The sequence below is a fragment of the Syngnathus typhle genome, linkage group LG20, assembly GCF_033458585.1.
Source record: "Syngnathus typhle isolate RoL2023-S1 ecotype Sweden linkage group LG20, RoL_Styp_1.0, whole genome shotgun sequence".
Lineage (NCBI taxonomy): Eukaryota > Metazoa > Chordata > Actinopteri > Syngnathiformes > Syngnathidae > Syngnathus > Syngnathus typhle.
Window position 1 is genome coordinate 2,636,445 of NC_083757.1, and position 17,085 is coordinate 2,653,529.

A 17,085-nucleotide genomic window follows, 5' to 3' on the forward strand; every position below is an offset into this window, starting at 1 on the left:
CGGGTGGTTCCCCTCCAATAAGGAAGCTACCATTGTGAATTGAGTGTAGTTGTGTGAGCGTGTATGCATGTGTGTGTGTGTGTGTGCGTCCTGGCCAATGGAACCAGATCCTCCCTGCAGTGCGTAAGAGCGCGTCTAGGATTTAACCAAGTCTTTGCTGCGCGCCTGGCTGCAGTCTTCAACAGAGCCCGACGACCCGAGACTATTCCCACAATGTCAGTGTAGTTTCCATGCCACTTTGGAGCCTCTACGCCTCTTTTTTTTTCCTATTTTGTATTTTTTGTTTTGGTTGTACCCATTGAACTATTCCAAGCGTCCCTTCCGAAGTATGACTGGAGTATTTGACCGGAGAATCCCGAGTGTCAAACCAGCAAATTTCCAGACTTCTTTCCAGCTCGCCACCATGCATCATCCCTCCCAGGAATCTCCTACTTTACCTGAGTCCACCGCCACGGATTCTGGCTACTACAGTCCGGCCGCTGGAGTCTCTCACGGTTACTGCTCGCCCACTTCAGCCTCGTACGGAAAGGCGCTCAACGCCTACCAGTACCAGTACCCGGGCGTGAACACATCTGCTGGGAATTTTCCGACCAAATCTTACTCAGACTACAGCTCATACACGACTCCAGCCTACCACCAGTATGCTGGTGCTTACAGCAGAGCTCAGCCGAGTCCACAAGGTAAGAATTATTTTAATTAGCTGGGCTATTTTTGCAGGAAAAATCATTTGGGTTGAATGGAATTTGTCGTTGATGGTCCAATAAGGAATTAAATGAAGCTATTTATTTGATACAGAAAAGGAAATTGCTGAGCCTGAGGTGAGGATGGTGAACGGGAAGCCGAAGAAAGTGCGGAAACCTCGGACTATCTACTCCAGTTTCCAACTAGCTGCCCTGCAGAGACGCTTCCAGAACACGCAGTACCTCGCCTTGCCCGAAAGAGCCGAACTGGCTGCTTCGCTGGGTCTCACGCAAACACAGGTGAGATTAAATATCATTTTCTGTCATTTTGCGGGATTTTATTTGATGATTTATTTTGATTTTGATGAAAAACAAATGTGTATGTAATTGCGTGCGCAATATACGTGCGCTTTTGCATTGCGCCTCTGCAAGATACATCTGTATTAAAATTTTTGCTGCGATTATTTTTATATGTATATATATATATTTTTTTTTTGCTATGCCCCAGGTGAAAATCTGGTTCCAGAACAGGAGATCCAAAATGAAGAAGATCATGAAAAACGGCGAGCTCCCCCCGGAACACAGCCCCAGCTCCAGCGACCCCATGGCGTGCAACTCACCACAGTCCCCCGCCGTGTGGGACACACACGGGCCCTCCAGGCCGCACAGCCTGCAGCCACAAAGCCTCAACACGTCGGCCTCTAACTTTTTGGAAAGCTCGGGGTCGTGGTATCCCTCTTCGGTCGGAAGCGCTGTGGCCGCTCACCTGCAGACCCCCAACTCGATACAGCACTCGTTGGCTCTCGGAGCGGGGACGTTATATTAAAAAAAAAAAAAAAAATCACAAAAAACAAAACAAAAAAAACTGTTGTTCATTTATTTTTTTTCTAAAAAAAAAAAACTTCTATGGGACTCGTGTTGACATTTCAGGGGAATATGCAATGTATTTGACAGTCATAGAAGAAAGGTGTAAAATGTGTAAATGTGTGCATGTAATTTATTGCATTTTTGAAGACTATTAAACGTTTAAATGGACAATGGAACTCTGCAAGCTCCAATTTGATTTTTTCCGTCTTATCTGTCCTGCCAATTTACACTGTAAAATTCGACACGATATGACAAACATCAAATTGTAAGCCTCGGGTGACGTTTTTAAATCACATGCTTGTAAATCACAGCAGTGTCTAGATGAATTATTCAGATGAGGTTTCACTTGGCACGCCATTTCCATTTTTTATGGATTTGCAACGGTTTAAAAATCCAGTTAATACATTTGACACTAAAATTGCAATTTCAAAGGAGAGCGAGGCTTTAATTGCCCATTTTTTATATTGATACATTTTTAGAACATACAATTGTATTTCTCCTGACGACATTTGTCATTATTATTGATTGTGTCGCTTTCCGCACGACAGCAAGAAAGATTGTGTGCGTTTTGTGTGTTTGCGTGTGTGCGTGCTTACAGACAGTCTGCAGTCTCCTTCGCTTTGTGTCCCCTACAATTAGACGCTTTGAATGGCAGCGAGGGGGCGACGCGGAGGGAGGTGGTGGGTCGTGGTGGGGGAAACCGGCACGGAGATCTGAGACAATCCGCATTCCTGTGGGGGTAGGCCGGCTCCAGAGCTCTGCCGCTCCCGGCCGCAGCCCACCTTCCGGGTAAAATAAAAAAGAAGGCGAAATCCTCCGCAGCGTCACCATGTCATTAGCAGCCAGAGCCACCGTGAAACCACTAAACAAACCTTGCCGCTTACAAGACATATTTAAGCATTTGAAATGGAGCTAATTGAATTTCCACGCGCATGCGCACAAAGCTCACGTATGCGTTTTTTTTAAAATACAATGCACCCTTCTCTTTTTTTTCCACATTTATTAAGATATTTGACCCACTCACTGACCCACGCAAGGTCCACCTTCATGTTGAACCAGGTTTTCTACGGCAAGCCATATTAATAGTGGATAATATGTTTTGAAATCCACCATGAAAACACTTCCAGGGCTTTTTAAATTTTTTAAATGTATAGGAATATTTTATTTTAAATTTTATATTCGAAAAATACAAACGCTCACCATTCTGCCATTTAGTGGAATATAATTGTTCCGCCGTTTACTCATTATTGTATAGCAAATAATTTTCGGTCAATAAAATTGGCTATTTCCCCACGGCACATGGACGGGTATCAAGTTTGTCGTCTTATACATCATAAATCTCACGACCCTATTTCCACACAGCACACGCAACACACTCGAGCTGTACATTTATTCCCAACCGAATATTTTCCACTCAGCTATACCACACCCCACTATTTTTTTTTTTTTACGTAATAAATGAGTAAAAAAAAAAAAAAGACAGTTAGTTTTACTGGTCAGCTCCAACTGTAACACTTCACAATAATTATTCTCCATGCAGGATTAGGGTCCTATTATCATAATCTGGACATTGACAATTACCTATAATTTGCAAAGATGCGCACGGTTCCTGATTGCAGAGGGCCCTTTTTCCCCTCCTTTCCTCTCTCCCCAGCTCGCCATCACTAAACAGTGACAGTAATAACAGCTAATTTTGCAGGCAATATATAAGAGTTTACCACGGTGTGCAAACACTTTCCCACCTGGATTTGCGTACGGGAGCCACCGACTGTGTTCACCGGCCGTTGCGTTTTTGCTGGCGTAATATTGTGAAGCAGCAGGAAGGTAAGATTGTTTCTGCACGGATTCTCCTTTAATCATAACGAGTGCTAAAGTGATCTGCATTATGATTGACAGGTATTATGTCGATATGTGGTCAAGCGCATCGGTAGCATACGTCAATCTATATGCTAACAATCAGTGGTAAGGCCCTTCATCCCAGGACCAATGCTTGAGCTGCTGGCAATGGGGAAAATAAAATATTACTGGATTTATTATATATAGATTTTATTATTTTATATATAGGTATAAATTGTAAATTTTGCAAAATATTCTCTCTCTCTCTTTCTCTCTCTCTCTCTCTCTCTCTCTCTCTCTCTCTCTCTCTCTCTCTCTCTCTCTCTCTCTCTCTCTCTCTCTCTCTCTCTCTCTCTCTCTATCTATCTATCTATCTATCTATCTATCGATCTATCGATCTATCTATCTATGGGTGACATAAGGTGTTATTTGTGATTTTTGTGGATTTTGTTGATGTTTTTCATGACGGCACATGCATGCTTGCAGGTCATATGGTGCATAGGGCTTGTCTCGTGTGTGTGTGTGTGTGTGTGTGTGTGTGTGTGTGTGTGTGTGGTGGCGGGGGGGTGGCTGCCCCCAGGTAGCCTGAATGCGCGCCAGTGGGGCATCCGCGACGTTGACAGCTGCCTGGAGGCTTTTCACCACGCAGTCGTCATTTCAGATAATATCCCCGACGCTCTCTCTTCTCGGCAATTTGTATCTGAATAAGGGAATAATTTCCCCCCTTTGTTCCATCGGCGCTACCTCCAAAAGCAAAATAAAGATGCCTTTTAGTATTAAAGTGGTCGAAAATTACAGGTAATTATCTTTGACGGTAAAAACGCTGTAATCAGCGGGCTACATCAAAAATTACCCTAATTATGCCTGCATTTATGAGAAAGAGGGAGAAAAAGGCTCCCTTGGATAAAAAGCCAGCAAATTGTCCCAAATATCTCCTTCATATTGAACGGCGCTGCAGCTGGCTGCTTTGTTCGCCATCGATCCCACAGAGCTCGGCTTTTAACGGCCTGCATTAGGACGGAGAAACGGCAGAAAACATTTTGTCAATACTTCCAATAATTGAGGGTGGAATTGACCTGCATGCGGCCAGAGTCTTTGGAGGTGAACGTAGGCAAGCGGCGGTGGCAGGGTAAGTTCATTTCCTCGCTCGTGCATTCACGCTTTAAGTCGCCATTCTTGCATGCAACGTTGGCCCCGATATGAGTGAGAATTCTTTGGATTTTTTTTTTTTGAAAAGCACACAGAGCATGTTTTGAGTCACCGTTTACTCAATCTGACAGGACATAAAAAGTGTATGTACAAGTGAAGTGGTTGATTCTATTTACAGACACACGATTGCAACAACAAACAAATAAACCCAAAAAACCTGCAGTGCACAAGTCCACACGGGGGGTCAGTCAGGCTTTTCCCAAATCGGCTCAAATGTCACTGACGATATTTGGTGACGGATGACAGCAGTACAGTCGTATATGCTTTTTTTTTTTTTTTTTTCTTAAAAATGCCGGTCCCTCCGTATCCTCGGTCCTAAATCCCAGGCCGCATCCGGAGGCCTCCATCGTCTATCTCTGCATGGAGTCCTGGTGCGGCGATGAATACCAGTGAGAGTAGCCCGGCATGTAGCTGTTGGCTGCCATGTTTACTCCTTTGGATGAGGCCGACACGTCCCATATGGGCGGGATGGAAGGGGAGCGCGGGGAGAGGGTCATGGAACCCGGCATGGGGTCGCTTTCGTGCGGGTTGCCGCCTTGCTTGAGCAGCTTCTTGAACTTGGACCTCTTGTTCTGGAACCAAATCTTTACCTGTGGACGGCAGCGCAATTAGAAATGAAAACAAGCTCGTTCCATCGAAGAATAACGACGCGGAATTCGTCTACCTCGTCCTACCTGCGTTTGTGTCAATCCTAAAGAGGCGGCCAGCTCGGCCCGCTCAGGTAAGGCGAGGTACTGGGTTTGCTGGAAACGGTGATTGAGCGCCTGCAGCTGCAAACTGGAATAAATGGTCCTGGGCTTGCGGATCTTCTTGCCTTTGCCGTTAAAACGAATCTCGCCGTTTTCAATCACTGTCGTTTTCTGCTGCTCTGCAACAAAAAAAAGAAGCAATTATCATTCAAAATCACGTCCAAATCGGCGATATCATGTGACAGTGAGACCCCCCCCCCCCTCCCTCCTTTTTTTTTCGGGAGCTGTCATTTTTCAGATATCGCCTGTAATGACGTGTCAATTAAATGCTAATTACAACATTCAAGGCTGCTTGATTTCTATTCGCGTGGTTGTGGGGATTGCACGGTGCGGATGATCACACCCTGTTGTTGTTTCCTTTTGGAGGGGGGGCGAGGAGGACATAAACGTCCGACATAAAAAGGATGGCTTGAGAACGTAATTGAATTATTTGGCTGCTTTTACGCACGCGTGGAGCTCGGAGGGGGAAAAAAAAAAAACCCCAAAATGACAGAGGCGGTTTTGGTCTTACCTGCGCCGTCTAATCGCGTCTGTCCCCCCGTGTTGTTGTGGTAGGTGGACAGGTAGGGGCTGTGGTGCGGATGGCTCACGTAAGGGTACGCTAGGGACCTGTTGTAGGTGTTGCCGGCCGGGTAGGCGGCGGTGTTGTCGTGCTGGTGGTGGTGCGTTCCCGAGTGGAGACAGTGGAGCGGGTAGTGGGCGCCAGCCATGGACGGCGAGCTCTGCTGCGAGTGGGACTGCTGGCCAAACTCCATGAAAGCAGACTTGGACGAGTCCTGCGCCTCCAGACCGTCAGCCATCGTAGTCATGGTCATCATCGAATTTTTCTGCCTTGAGAGCACTCACCCCCCTCTCTCTCAAGACCGAATCGGCGTCGTCTCTCTCTCTCTCTCTCCTCGCTGCATGCGCGCTGCTCTTTTCCGATCCGGTCCCGCCACCGGCGACTTGAATCTTCCCGTCCCGTGCTAATTCTCACTCAAAGAAGAGGTGGAAGATTTTTACTGTTAAAATTGCGCCCTTGCTTGCAGACTTGGTGCAGACGCTACAAGTAAAATGGTTTGTCTCCAAAGGGCAGCGCCTTCCTATTGGTCATCCGGGCGCGACGTCATCATGCAGGGCTGTGCGCTTGACGGAGACTTGAGTTGGAGTTAACCCACCTAACCAGCTCCGACTACAACTACCAGGGGGGAATAATACGGGATGGGAAAGACGCCTAATTCCCACAAACAAGATTAGCTGCTTGGAATTGCCCTATCGCTTTTCACTTTCTTTTTTCCTGCCCAACCCAAGCACCCAAATTACGCACGACGAGGCACATTATTGTGCACGAGCAGAACGAACCAGCAACACGTATTTGCTTATTTTTTCACGTCACATGCACTCTTGCTTGACTCCTTTTAAACCAATTAGGTCAAAATATATTTTGTCCTAATTGGTTTATTACACCTATAGGTGTAATATCCGGATATGATATGGAATAAGGGCCTCTATTCCAGCCAGGCGATTTCGATTTTTATACATTTTATTTCGACTGCATGTTTGGACTGCCCCTTACAATTATGAAATAGATTCTCCCTCCCCCCCTCCTTTTTTTTTTTTTGCAGCCCTCCTCTGTTTACTATAACAATTGATCCCATCAGTTTGCTCTGACTATTGAAACAAAACAGGCACATAGCACAAGTAGTAATTATATTAGCAGTAATAACATCCCCATATGCAACTCGTGACTTGGAGATTCCAAAATAATGTGTTTTTTTCACCCTGAGTTGAGGCCTGAAATGACCTCTGCAAAATCGTATTTAATTTTGCATCATTGGGAAAAAAAACCGCCATTTTCTACACCCCCCCCTGCAGAGTGTGTAGCATTAAAGCATCATAAAAAAAAAAAAGGCCACGGAAATACTGTAATTACGTTCAGTCAAGGTAGTGCGAAGACCTATTTGATTAGCGGGCACACTTTACTCAAATTGCAGCCATAAAATTTAGAACAATTCCCCGTAATGATGGTGAACTGGCTATATTTTGGGAGGCTGGAATAAAAGTGGATATAGTATAAATTATACCCTAATTACACGCCAGTGTCGCCTCAATTATCCTCTTATCAAGAACGCTCGTCTGAACGCGGCGTTTAGTTTCACTTTTCCGTCTAACAAGAACTTGCTACCTTGCTATTATCGTCAACTACGGTTGTTATTTACTTTTGTGCGATTTAAAAGTGCAACAACCCGGCTGCCGCATAATCATTTTTACACCAGCTGCAGAGCAGGAGAGGAGCAGCGGGGAATGCTGCAAGAACGTGGATTGATTGATTTTGAACCGACTTTTATTTGATTAATTGGAATAAAATCGAATTATGTGGGAGGAGGGCTAAAGGTAAGTTGGTTTTGTGACGTTGCTGATTTTATTCTTGTACTTTAAACATATTCTAGTCAAGCCTTTTTTTTAATATTCTGATTCAGTTTTCTGTTGCCCGCATTAGTATTAATATGGAACGGGTGCACCTTGTTGTTTTAGAAATTTAGAACCGGCTCATTAAGAGCTCGCATTAGGCGAGAGTGCGGAATATTTTGTCGATATTTTAGAAATATTAGTTCACAACATCATTTATTATTATCAAATGAGTTCACGTGTTAATTATATTCTCAATTTTCAGCTCACCAAAACGACCAAAATGATCAACTTCACATGTAAAAAAAAAATAAAAAAAAATCACTTAGTTCCCGAAAGTAGATGATTGACCCACAGCTCAATCAATGGTTGTTTAACATAAGTGGTCTGTCTTATGAACACTGATGAATGACTCTTTAAAATCACTTATCAAGCCGTGGGACCCCCCTGATACCCCACCTGCTTTTTTTTTGGGGGGGGGGGGGGGGGGGGAATTAAAACATCGCTACAATGGCCGTGTTTTAAAGTCAAATATTTTTCCTACTTTGCTATTTGACACCGGTTCTTTTCTTCCCCGCGTGGCCCCACGTGGAAATCATATGTGTGCGTTAAATGGGAGCTGCGGCTCCACGAGAATAGTGTGACTGTGGCTTTGACTGGCTCGCCTGGAAAGCCAGAGAGGGAACCGGCCGGCGCGCGGTCGCGAATATAGAGAGAGACCGGCAGGCATTTATGAGACTTGATGTCGCCCACTGCGTGTCACAGACAGCCAGGAAGGCGTCGAAGACGCGCACGCCACACGCCACTGCATCAGTCGCACGTGCGCGGCCTTACACGCCAAACGGTGGCGCACCGCTTTTACGCACAGAAATTACGCACTGATGCAAACGTTTGATGTGTTGTTTACTGAATGAAACATAAATGATGCGTGGAAAATTATATGCATTATGCCTCGAGGATGGGCTCATTGGCATATCGTGTCCGTGGTGCAGGTGTGCGCGTTCACGTGGTGACCACAATAAACAAAGGCCCGCGCGCGTGGGTTTAATTTCAATTTCGCTTAAGCCGCCACACAGTGCGAAAAAAGAGGAAAAAATAGTTCTTGAAATATGGGGCAGTCATGGAATATGTTCTTAGAAAAGGCGCGCTGCGCGGTATGGGACCCCTTTCCCACTTTCGATGTAATCCACGATGTTATTATGTGCGGCAGCTATGAAGGAGAGAATTTGGTCGCTAGATAACAGACAGGAAGGGCAGCAATCACGGACTTCTTTTTTTATTTTCTTTCTTTTTTTTCCTCTTTCTTTTTCAGAATGTACTGTTCGAAGCCGTTTATCCCTGATGATAGAAAATTGCTCTGTTGCCAGGACGCTGAAATAGAGGGCAGAAGCAACATTTCCATTTTCCTGTTTGAAAGCCGTTGCGATGAATTTGTCTGAAATTAAAAAAAAGAATCCCATTGTAAACAAAGAGGAGCAAACAAAAATACCTTTTTCTTTTTCCTCTTCATTTTCCGTACACCAGCTTTATTTATTTTTTATGACACCAGATGTTGCAAATGACATGCTTGGCCTCTAATGTTGCCAAGGCCCAGGCCTACTTCACATGCACTCATTAGCCAGCCTGAATAATTGGAGGAGCTTTTTCATCGTGCAGACAGTGGAGGAGGTAGTGGTGCGGTGGAACGATGAAGAATATCTGACAACTAGAAATTATTAGCTGACTTGCATCAATGGCTAATTTATACACAAAATTGGAATAATGAGGAAAACTAATACAATTATTTATTTTACTGACTCATATTAAAATAGTCACTTTTGTTTATATTAGAAATACTTAATGAGGGATGCTACGATAGCATTTCATTTCAGGAGCTTACGACTCCTTTGTGAAATCTTAAAAAGGAAAAACAGTTGTCGATTTGGAATAAGTGTCCCTGCAGAAGGAAGTGCACAGCACTGGAAAGTATAGAGGCGCTGAAGAATGTGAAGTGAAGTGGAAAAGAAGCAAAGAGAAAGGAAGTCACACCTGCTCTGTTTCTCATGGCCCGACTTTGTCAGGCGATAGCTTCACCTTTGTTTAAAGGCCAACAATCTCCTCCTTCGTCAAACTATATCAGCTTTCAAATATTTTACTTCCAAGTTAACAGATTTAATTTGCCCGCATAGCCACTTATTAAATTTCATCAACATTCGGAAGTGAATCGTTAAGAGAATGCGTTTATTATTTCATGTACATGCGAGGCGTGAAAACATTTCCATCGGCTGTCGCCTCATAATATCATAATCATTATTCCATGCCCCGTAAAGCACGGATAGAAGCTTTTTTTTTTTGTTACCTCTGATCTGTCAGTGTTGAGTGGTTGGATTTTTAGGACTTTGTCCATTTTGGTGAAGTGAAGGTAGCCAATTATTGTCATCATTGCCCTTGAAAATGCATTAGGCCTCACCCGAGGGCCCAATCAATCAGTGTGAGTGAAGAGCCGACTCGGACCTTTTATGCAGCCCAAAAAAAATCACCCCAAAAAGGGCAAGGTGGGCGATTAGCTTTTTTTTTTTTTTTGCTTAATGTTGCTCACTCTGAGTATTGGGACCTTGCTTTTTATCATTCTTTTCTTTAATGCTAATAGTATTGTCAAGCATGAAGTCATTTAAGTGAATTTTTGATTATTCAAAAAGGTGTTAATTTTATGAGGTAATGAGAGTGGCTTGTTTTTGCGAGACCCTGAATTAACATCCGGATGAAATATATTTACACGTAAATAATATCATATTTCAACTGTGCTGACTTCCATTGTATTTGTTTTACCGCCCAACCGCATTGCCAATGCTCAACCACTTTCTCTCTCCCCCCCCAACAGGTACGCCCCCCCCAAGCCTCCCCCTTGGCTTCCACAGCTGTGGTGAGTGAGGGGGCAGATGACCGGAGATTTGGCCCCTGGGAGAGCGCCGAGCCATCCTGGTGCTATTAGACTGGTGGCTAATAATAGGTGTTTCAGACTCGGGGAAGATCAATCAGAGGGGAATGGGGAATGTTCAGGCCAGCGCTTTTTACACATCGGCCCAGATGGATGAAATTACACTTGTCAGTTTTTAGTTGCATTACTCCCAAATTGGTTGTCTACTTTTTTTTTTTTTTTTTCCTCCCACCCTTCACTGCTTCATTCCTGCTCTTGTTTTTTCTCACTCTTTTTTTTTTTTTTTTAGCTCCGGTTCATGTGTCAATGTCCTGCTAAAAGGATTCAGCAGTGAAATCCCTGTCATTTTGCGCCGGGCCCTCCAGGTACACGTATTCACTTAAACGACATTAGTTCCTTGTCTCCTCGTGAACATTTTGATGGCCGAGTGCGTGATTGTGTAAATGCGCAGATGACATTTTGTATGAGGCGTGGAAAAAGTGTCAGGAATGTTCTTGCTGCTTTGTGTCATTTGAATGTAAACAGCTACTTGATGTGAAATAAATTGAAATTCATCAACGCATGAGAGGAAATGATTTTGTTCTTTCAAATCAACTGCCACAAAGTGACCAAAGTGCGAGCAGAGTTGCACAAAAAGTCAAGCAATGTTTAAATCGGTGATAAAGATATGTGGCGGCCCTCATGTGGCTCCCAAAGTGCGCCAAGGCTTTGGGCGTGGGCGTGTTCCTCCCGTATAATCCACCCTGCAAAACACAAGCGTGATAATGACAGCAGAAGATTGGCTGTGTGTTAAAGTAGCTGTTTTGAATCGCTCACTGGGGAGACATCCCGTCCTCCCTCCCTCGGAAATCAACACAACACAGATGTTGGGGTCTCCGGGCCCACGCAGCAGCCCGGAGCCGAGATGCTCCTCAATGTCTGATTGCGCCACGGCGAAGACTCGGGAAAAGAGAAAAGCTTCTTTGACTGAAAGCGCAGTGACCATGGGGGAGGGAATCAAGGCCTCTGTGTGAGCGAGCGAGAGAGAGTCTCCTTAGCAACAGGAAGAAAATTAACACTGACTTCCCGGCTAAACTCGTCTCGGGCCTCGGGTTGGATATTTCCATGCGTGCGGTGGGAAGAAAAAAAAAAAAAAAAGAGAGGGATGAGCGCTGATATAAAGACACGCACTCCCTGCTTGTCTTCCATTTATATTCAAATGAGTTTTCCTTTTCTGCGTAGCTTGTGTGCACTGAATACAGAGAGTCCTAATATATGTATTTTGCTCATTTTACTGTGTGTGGCGGCGTTTCCGCGCCTCTCCTCTCCGACTCTGTGTTTGCCTCCCGCTGCGGTAAACACACAACATTGCCATGATAGCGCATGCATTTCAGAAAGCTCCAAACACGGCCGAGGAGCAGAAACATTCATTCTCCCGTCCTCTTCCTCACTTCCAGCCAGGGTATTCAGCTCCCATGATTGCAAACATGCATAATGACAGCATTCCCCGGGGGTCGGCGGAGGTACCCCACTGATCCTGTCGTCACTTTGCAGGAAATCTGTCAGCGGCCCGGCGGCTTTTTTGGCTCAGGCTCCGCCGCCGAGCCCACCCGAGCCGAGCCGGTTTGGTTCATAGAATGAAGTGCAAATTGGGCCCGGCTCGCCGCTTCCTCCCATTACGAGGCGTAAGCGTGAATACATTATCAAGTAATGAGGAGACATCCAGGAGAGGGTCACGGGGGCCGCCGAGCGGCTCCGGAGGCCGCTCCGAGAGCTTCCAGGGTGCTCAGCCGTGGATTAGTCATTTGTGTTTGAAGAGCAAGCGAGAGGTGCAGTTCAATGATGTTACACATAGCAACAGTTGCTAAGAATCGCGTCCGGCGAGGGCTGTTGAGCGTACGCTCCATCGCCCGGCGCTAGCGAATAAAGACGAGGATGCTTTGTGTGTCGACCGTGCTGCTTTTGTGGCAATCTCAGGTGATATTCATGAAAACCATGGGCAGTGGCGAGGGTAATCACGCCGGAGCAGCGTGAGCGCCACGGAGACAGAATGTCGTTGACATTTGGAATTCCAAGCAAAAAGTTTATTATCCCAGAGGAGGCCAAAACAAAGTTGGTTAAAAAGCATTTCATTTGCATTTTGTTCTCGTCTGTCCTTTCTGTCTCGATACCGCAATTTGCGTTCACGTCATCACGAGAGACGTCTAGATATACATGAAATTGATTTTACAAGTACTACTGCGTTACTCGGAACGGCCCTCCTGTCGTTCATGCACCACCCAATGAGATGATCCGATATACTCTTATGTATGCTCCTGGATGGGAGCTCAGGGCTGTAGAGGCACTTTGGGTTCCTCCGCCGCCGCCACCGATGAGTCGCAACGCCTGATGGAATGCCATGGCAACGGCTGACACCTGGCAACAGTTCATCCCCCCTTTCCTTCCCCATCACTCTGTGTCTGACTCCCCTCACACTGGAACACATTTCCCTTGACTGACTCAAAGCCCCCGTGAACAAATAATGGGAGCACGCCAATTTAAATAAAAAATGGTTTATGAGTCGCAGTCAGAAATGTCTCCTTCTACAGCGCCCTCCCCTCCCTTCATAACATTTGCCAACATTTTATTTAAGGAGGGGTGGGGGGGGGGCATGTCTGGTTGAGGATCACACAAAACCATTTTTGCCTTTCTCACGGCGGGCGCAGTACATCATCAAAGTGTGCGAGGCTGTTACACAGTATGGCGCAGTGTTCCGCAGCCAAAACAAATCAGCGTTTCCCTTTGCCGTTTCTCAGCCTTTCAGTTACGTGTCACAACTCGGGCCTTTCAATGTCTTCTTCAGCTCCGCTCAGAGGAGCGTGCAGGTTTCGAAATGTGATCGCAAGTCTGCGCAAAGTGCTGCAAATGAGAGTTTTTGAAAAACTTGAATTATCTTTCAATTATCTCACAGTTTGGTCAATTGAGATGGCGAGCCAGGTTTTCTGAATGCAATCATCTCGTCGGACGTTTTCCCAGAAGAGCAGAAACTGCTTGCCAAAACGGGTTCACTGCATACTTGTGCATTTAGATCATACGTAAATACAAGTATAGAAAAAAAAAATGTTTGTGGTTTTGCAGAAACGTACCAGCTGGAATTTAAAACCAAATCCTGCGTTCATCACAAATGGTCCATAAAACTCCCACATAGCACTTTGCCCAAAAAGATGCAATGTCACTTTGTTTTTTTTGAGTACCGTATTTTCCGGACTATAAGGCGCACCGGACTATAAGGCGCACCATTAATGCGTCATGTCAGATTTTTAATCCAAATCAAATCATTCTCCATTTTATCTTTTTTATTTCAACTTCAGACGCAACAAATTACTTTATAATCACAAAATAATTTTTGATTCATGATTCATAGTCTTCAGCGGGCCACTTATGATTGATTTCATCACACAATGCTTCGGGCCAGTTTAAATTTAAGAATTTGATCCATATATAAGGCGCACTGTCAGCTTTTGAGAAAATTTTACGTTTTTAGGTGCGCCTTACAGTCCGGAAAATACGGTACTTCAGCAGCGTACAATTGCCAGATGTAAACACGCACAAAGTATTATTACCAATTTGTGCGTCTATTAAAAATCCACTTTTCTATTCACAGTGATTGGTTTGCATTCACATCTTAATTTGTTACGCTTGTATTAAAAAGAGTAATAAAAAATAAAAAAAACGGTCTTGTAGTCTCTCGTATTGTTGGCCCAGTTTCTTGTCAGTCGCACAGAGAAGTAGACAGAACTCCAACCCAGAGGAGCCAGAAGTATTAATGAGCATTAAAAAGCTCTTAAAATGTAATCTCCATGGACCCATGCAAGGAGGTGTTGGCACCGCCGCTCTAACCACAACCCGTTTTCCTCCGGGCCAACTACTGTGAAAGCACAACTCTTGAATTGACTGCAAGCAGGAACATTTTATACATACGCGAGAAAAAACATGTGTCAGGAAAATACAATGCACGGAGAAAAATCGATTTAAAAGCTGTCTGCTTTTTTTTTTTTTTAAACTCCACTCACCAATGACTTCACAGTATTTTCTTTCCGGTCTTATTTAGTGAGAATAGTTGGTCAGTTTTTGCAAAAGCGTCACTCACTCAGATTGCGGGTTTTGCTTGGTGAATCCCAAACATCCCGATAATCCAAGGTCAACACACTTGTCAGGATGCTGACGTTAAAAGATGTGCGCTGGTGAATACGTCGCACTGTTGAGGAGAAAAAAAAAACAATGACCACCCTGTTGCTGTTTATTTGGGGTGTGTTTAATAGATTTGCATTGGATTTATCCTGTCACAAATGGTATGCATTTTCTATACGGCTCAACACATGCAATATTCAGCCTCACTGAAAAGTGTTCTACATTCACTTTCAACAAATAAGATTCATCTCTGAGAATCTAGGTGGCACTGAAATCATCTCCAAGAGCGGCGTGCTAACTATTTTACATGCTAATGCGCTGACATGACATTGAGCGAAAAATGTTGGCTAATAAATATCAGCCCGCTTTGAGCTAACCCCAATTAACACGGCTCAATGACATATGTCCAGTAATAACTCGGAGCTACGCACTGAAGGAGCAGGTGAGTGCTTTGTTGCACGTGTGTGTGTGTGTGTGTGTGTGTGTGTGTGTTCCCCCTTGGAAAGGATGTTAAATTCATGCACATTTGCATGAAAGAGAGCCTCGGGCCATGCGAGTGTGGCTGCGACTATACAACCGCCTGCGTGAAGGACACAGAGATTGGCGAAATTGCCCCGCCCTCATAATATTCCAGTTTCGCCAATCTTCAAACATGTCCTAATTTCGAATTTCGTACCACGCAACATGGTCATTGCCCAAACTCCCGGACCACATGCACCGCAAGGCCCGTAATGCCTTCCATAATTTATCGCCATGTGCTGTGGATTAATGGGCGTTCTGCAAGGAGCCGGCCCGGCTGAGGGGTTTCTTCAATCTGTTTGGGATTAGCGGAATAACCGGCTGACACCACAACATCCAAGTCGGGAAAGGGGGCGACGCGCATACGTCGTGGCTGTTTTTGCTTCTCGGTGATCCCTGTTGATGTTATTCCAAGTGGGTTGCATCCCATCTTTCATTCAAAGAGCGGCCATTACGATGGCAATCTCCGTGATTAAATAGCCGTGGAACAAACCGGGCTACCTGTTGCCATGCATGATGTCATGTCTAGTCGAGAGCAACGGCCGTGATTAAGATTTAAGGCCCTTGCAGAACTGGATGATGTTTGTGGAAAAAATATCAATTAGAAGTTGGCTCCCAAAGAAGCGGCTTTATGTTGTGGAGCTCGTAGCCGGCCCGACATTGGAGGGCGCTTAGGTGTGAATGTTCTTTTTATTTTTAATGAGATGAATCAAAAACAGATGTTCCCGCACACTGAGCTTTTCTATATCGCTCGAAGCGACCGATTGTCACTCTCGGGATTAGCGGCCACGCAAATGTGAGTGTCATTTCAGTCCATTCAATGATATGGAATATTTCTAAGCATGATCTCACATTGGCTTTGGCGGAGGTGCCCCCCCAACGAGAAAGAACATTGTCAGTCACATTTCGCTCACCTCGACAGCAGAGTCGATGGCGTCCTCGCCGCCGAACGACTCATGCCCCAACGTGTAATTATCAAAGGCGGAGATGCTTATTAGGATGAGAAAGACGACAAGGCGAGTTGTGTGTCTTTTATTTTTCTCTTTCTCAGCACAATGGCGTAAGTGGAGGGGCTGGGAAATCATGGTGGGATTGAAAGATCTGAGAGGAGGAGAGGCAGCGAGAGATAAGAAGGAGATTCACGTGCAAGAGAAAAGCCTGCGGTTACCTCACTATTATGTTCTGGGACTACTGTGTGTGTGTGTGTGTGTTTGTGCAGACAAGGGAGGTGAACAACACAGCTGCAAGGCCCGTCATTTGTGCGCTTGCCTGCCAAGGGTGAAAAGTGAACAAAGTTATCCGAAAAATCGTGCGTGGATGTCATTCAGGTCCCGATTCAGGGTGAAAATGTTCACAAAGTGTGTGTGATAGCTTGAAACGATGAACCAATCGGAGGTTGACCGACACATCGGAAGGGTTTATGTCACATGGGAGACAATGCGGCGAATTCATGATGTCACTTCAGACGCCCTCAGGCCAGATAGACATTGGCCCAACATGTGTCTGACTTAAAAAAAAAAAGAAGCCATTATGCTCCCTTGATGGACTTTATTAAGAAGACGAATCTATCAGCAAGACAAGCAAAGACTTTCACGTACGATTATTAATAACAACGTTGATGACTGTGTTTTCATGAACTGATTTTCTAATTTGATAGAATAAACAATGGAATAGCTTTTGGGTAATCTTGCACACACACACACACGGCATTCCTATTCTCAGCTCAAATGATCAAATGCTCATGGAGTCAGTCGGCTGCTTATTTTCGATG

The 17,085-nt window shown here is 44.9% G+C and overlaps 2 protein-coding genes and 1 long non-coding RNA gene across 5 annotated transcripts; 2 read left to right on the forward strand and 1 right to left on the reverse strand.

Annotated features, from left to right (window-relative positions):
* Window positions 1-138: 138 nt before the first annotated feature.
* Window positions 139-1,723, forward strand: dlx5a (distal-less homeobox 5a). Its single transcript, XM_061267622.1, has 3 exons — window positions 139-680; window positions 796-980; window positions 1,189-1,723. Exons 1-3 carry the CDS (start codon window positions 329-331, stop codon window positions 1,504-1,506), a joined length of 855 nt encoding a protein of 284 aa, XP_061123606.1. The 5' UTR covers window positions 139-328; the 3' UTR covers window positions 1,507-1,723.
* A 1,349-nt stretch (window positions 1,724-3,072) lies between these two features.
* Window positions 3,073-11,208, forward strand: LOC133144727 (uncharacterized). Its single transcript, XR_009710763.1, has 3 exons — window positions 3,073-3,371; window positions 3,444-4,512; window positions 10,590-11,208. It is a non-coding gene; the product is annotated as an uncharacterized LOC133144727 (long non-coding RNA).
* Window positions 4,634-6,828, reverse strand: dlx6a (distal-less homeobox 6a). Of its 3 annotated transcripts, XM_061267625.1 has the most exons (4): window positions 6,188-6,828; window positions 5,853-6,117; window positions 5,257-5,460; window positions 4,634-5,182 (listed from the first exon to the last, which is right to left on the reverse strand). In XM_061267625.1, the coding sequence occupies exons 2-4, from the start codon at window positions 6,094-6,096 to the stop codon at window positions 4,908-4,910; spliced, it is 723 nt and encodes a 240-aa protein (XP_061123609.1). In that variant the 5' UTR covers window positions 6,097-6,117; window positions 6,188-6,828; the 3' UTR covers window positions 4,634-4,907. The 3 variants fall into 3 exon arrangements, with proteins under 3 accessions (XP_061123609.1, XP_061123607.1, XP_061123608.1); XM_061267623.1 differs by having other exon boundaries at window positions 5,853-6,826; XM_061267624.1 differs by having other exon boundaries at window positions 5,267-5,460; window positions 5,853-6,819.
* Window positions 11,209-17,085: the final 5,877 nt, after the last annotated feature.

Bases quoted from the DNA above. Each gene is read 5' to 3' on its own strand.
- dlx5a (XM_061267622.1), top strand. From the start codon at position 329: ATGACTGGAGTATTTGACCGGAGAATCCCGAGTGTCAAACCAGCAAAT. The intron at 681-795 runs GTAAGAATTATT...TATTTGATACAG, and splicing joins AGCTCAGCCGAGTCCACAAG to AAAAGGAAATTGCTGAGCCT. The intron at 981-1,188 runs GTGAGATTAAAT...GCTATGCCCCAG, and splicing joins TGGGTCTCACGCAAACACAG to GTGAAAATCTGGTTCCAGAA.
- dlx6a (XM_061267623.1), bottom strand. From the start codon at position 6,159: ATGATGACCATGACTACGATGGCTGACGGTCTGGAGGCGCAGGACTCG. The intron at 5,461-5,852 runs GTAAGACCAAAA...TTTTTGTTGCAG, and splicing joins GACGCGATTAGACGGCGCAG to AGCAGCAGAAAACGACAGTG. The intron at 5,183-5,256 runs GTAGACGAATTC...TGCCGTCCACAG, and splicing joins ACAAACGCAGGTAGGACGAG to GTAAAGATTTGGTTCCAGAA.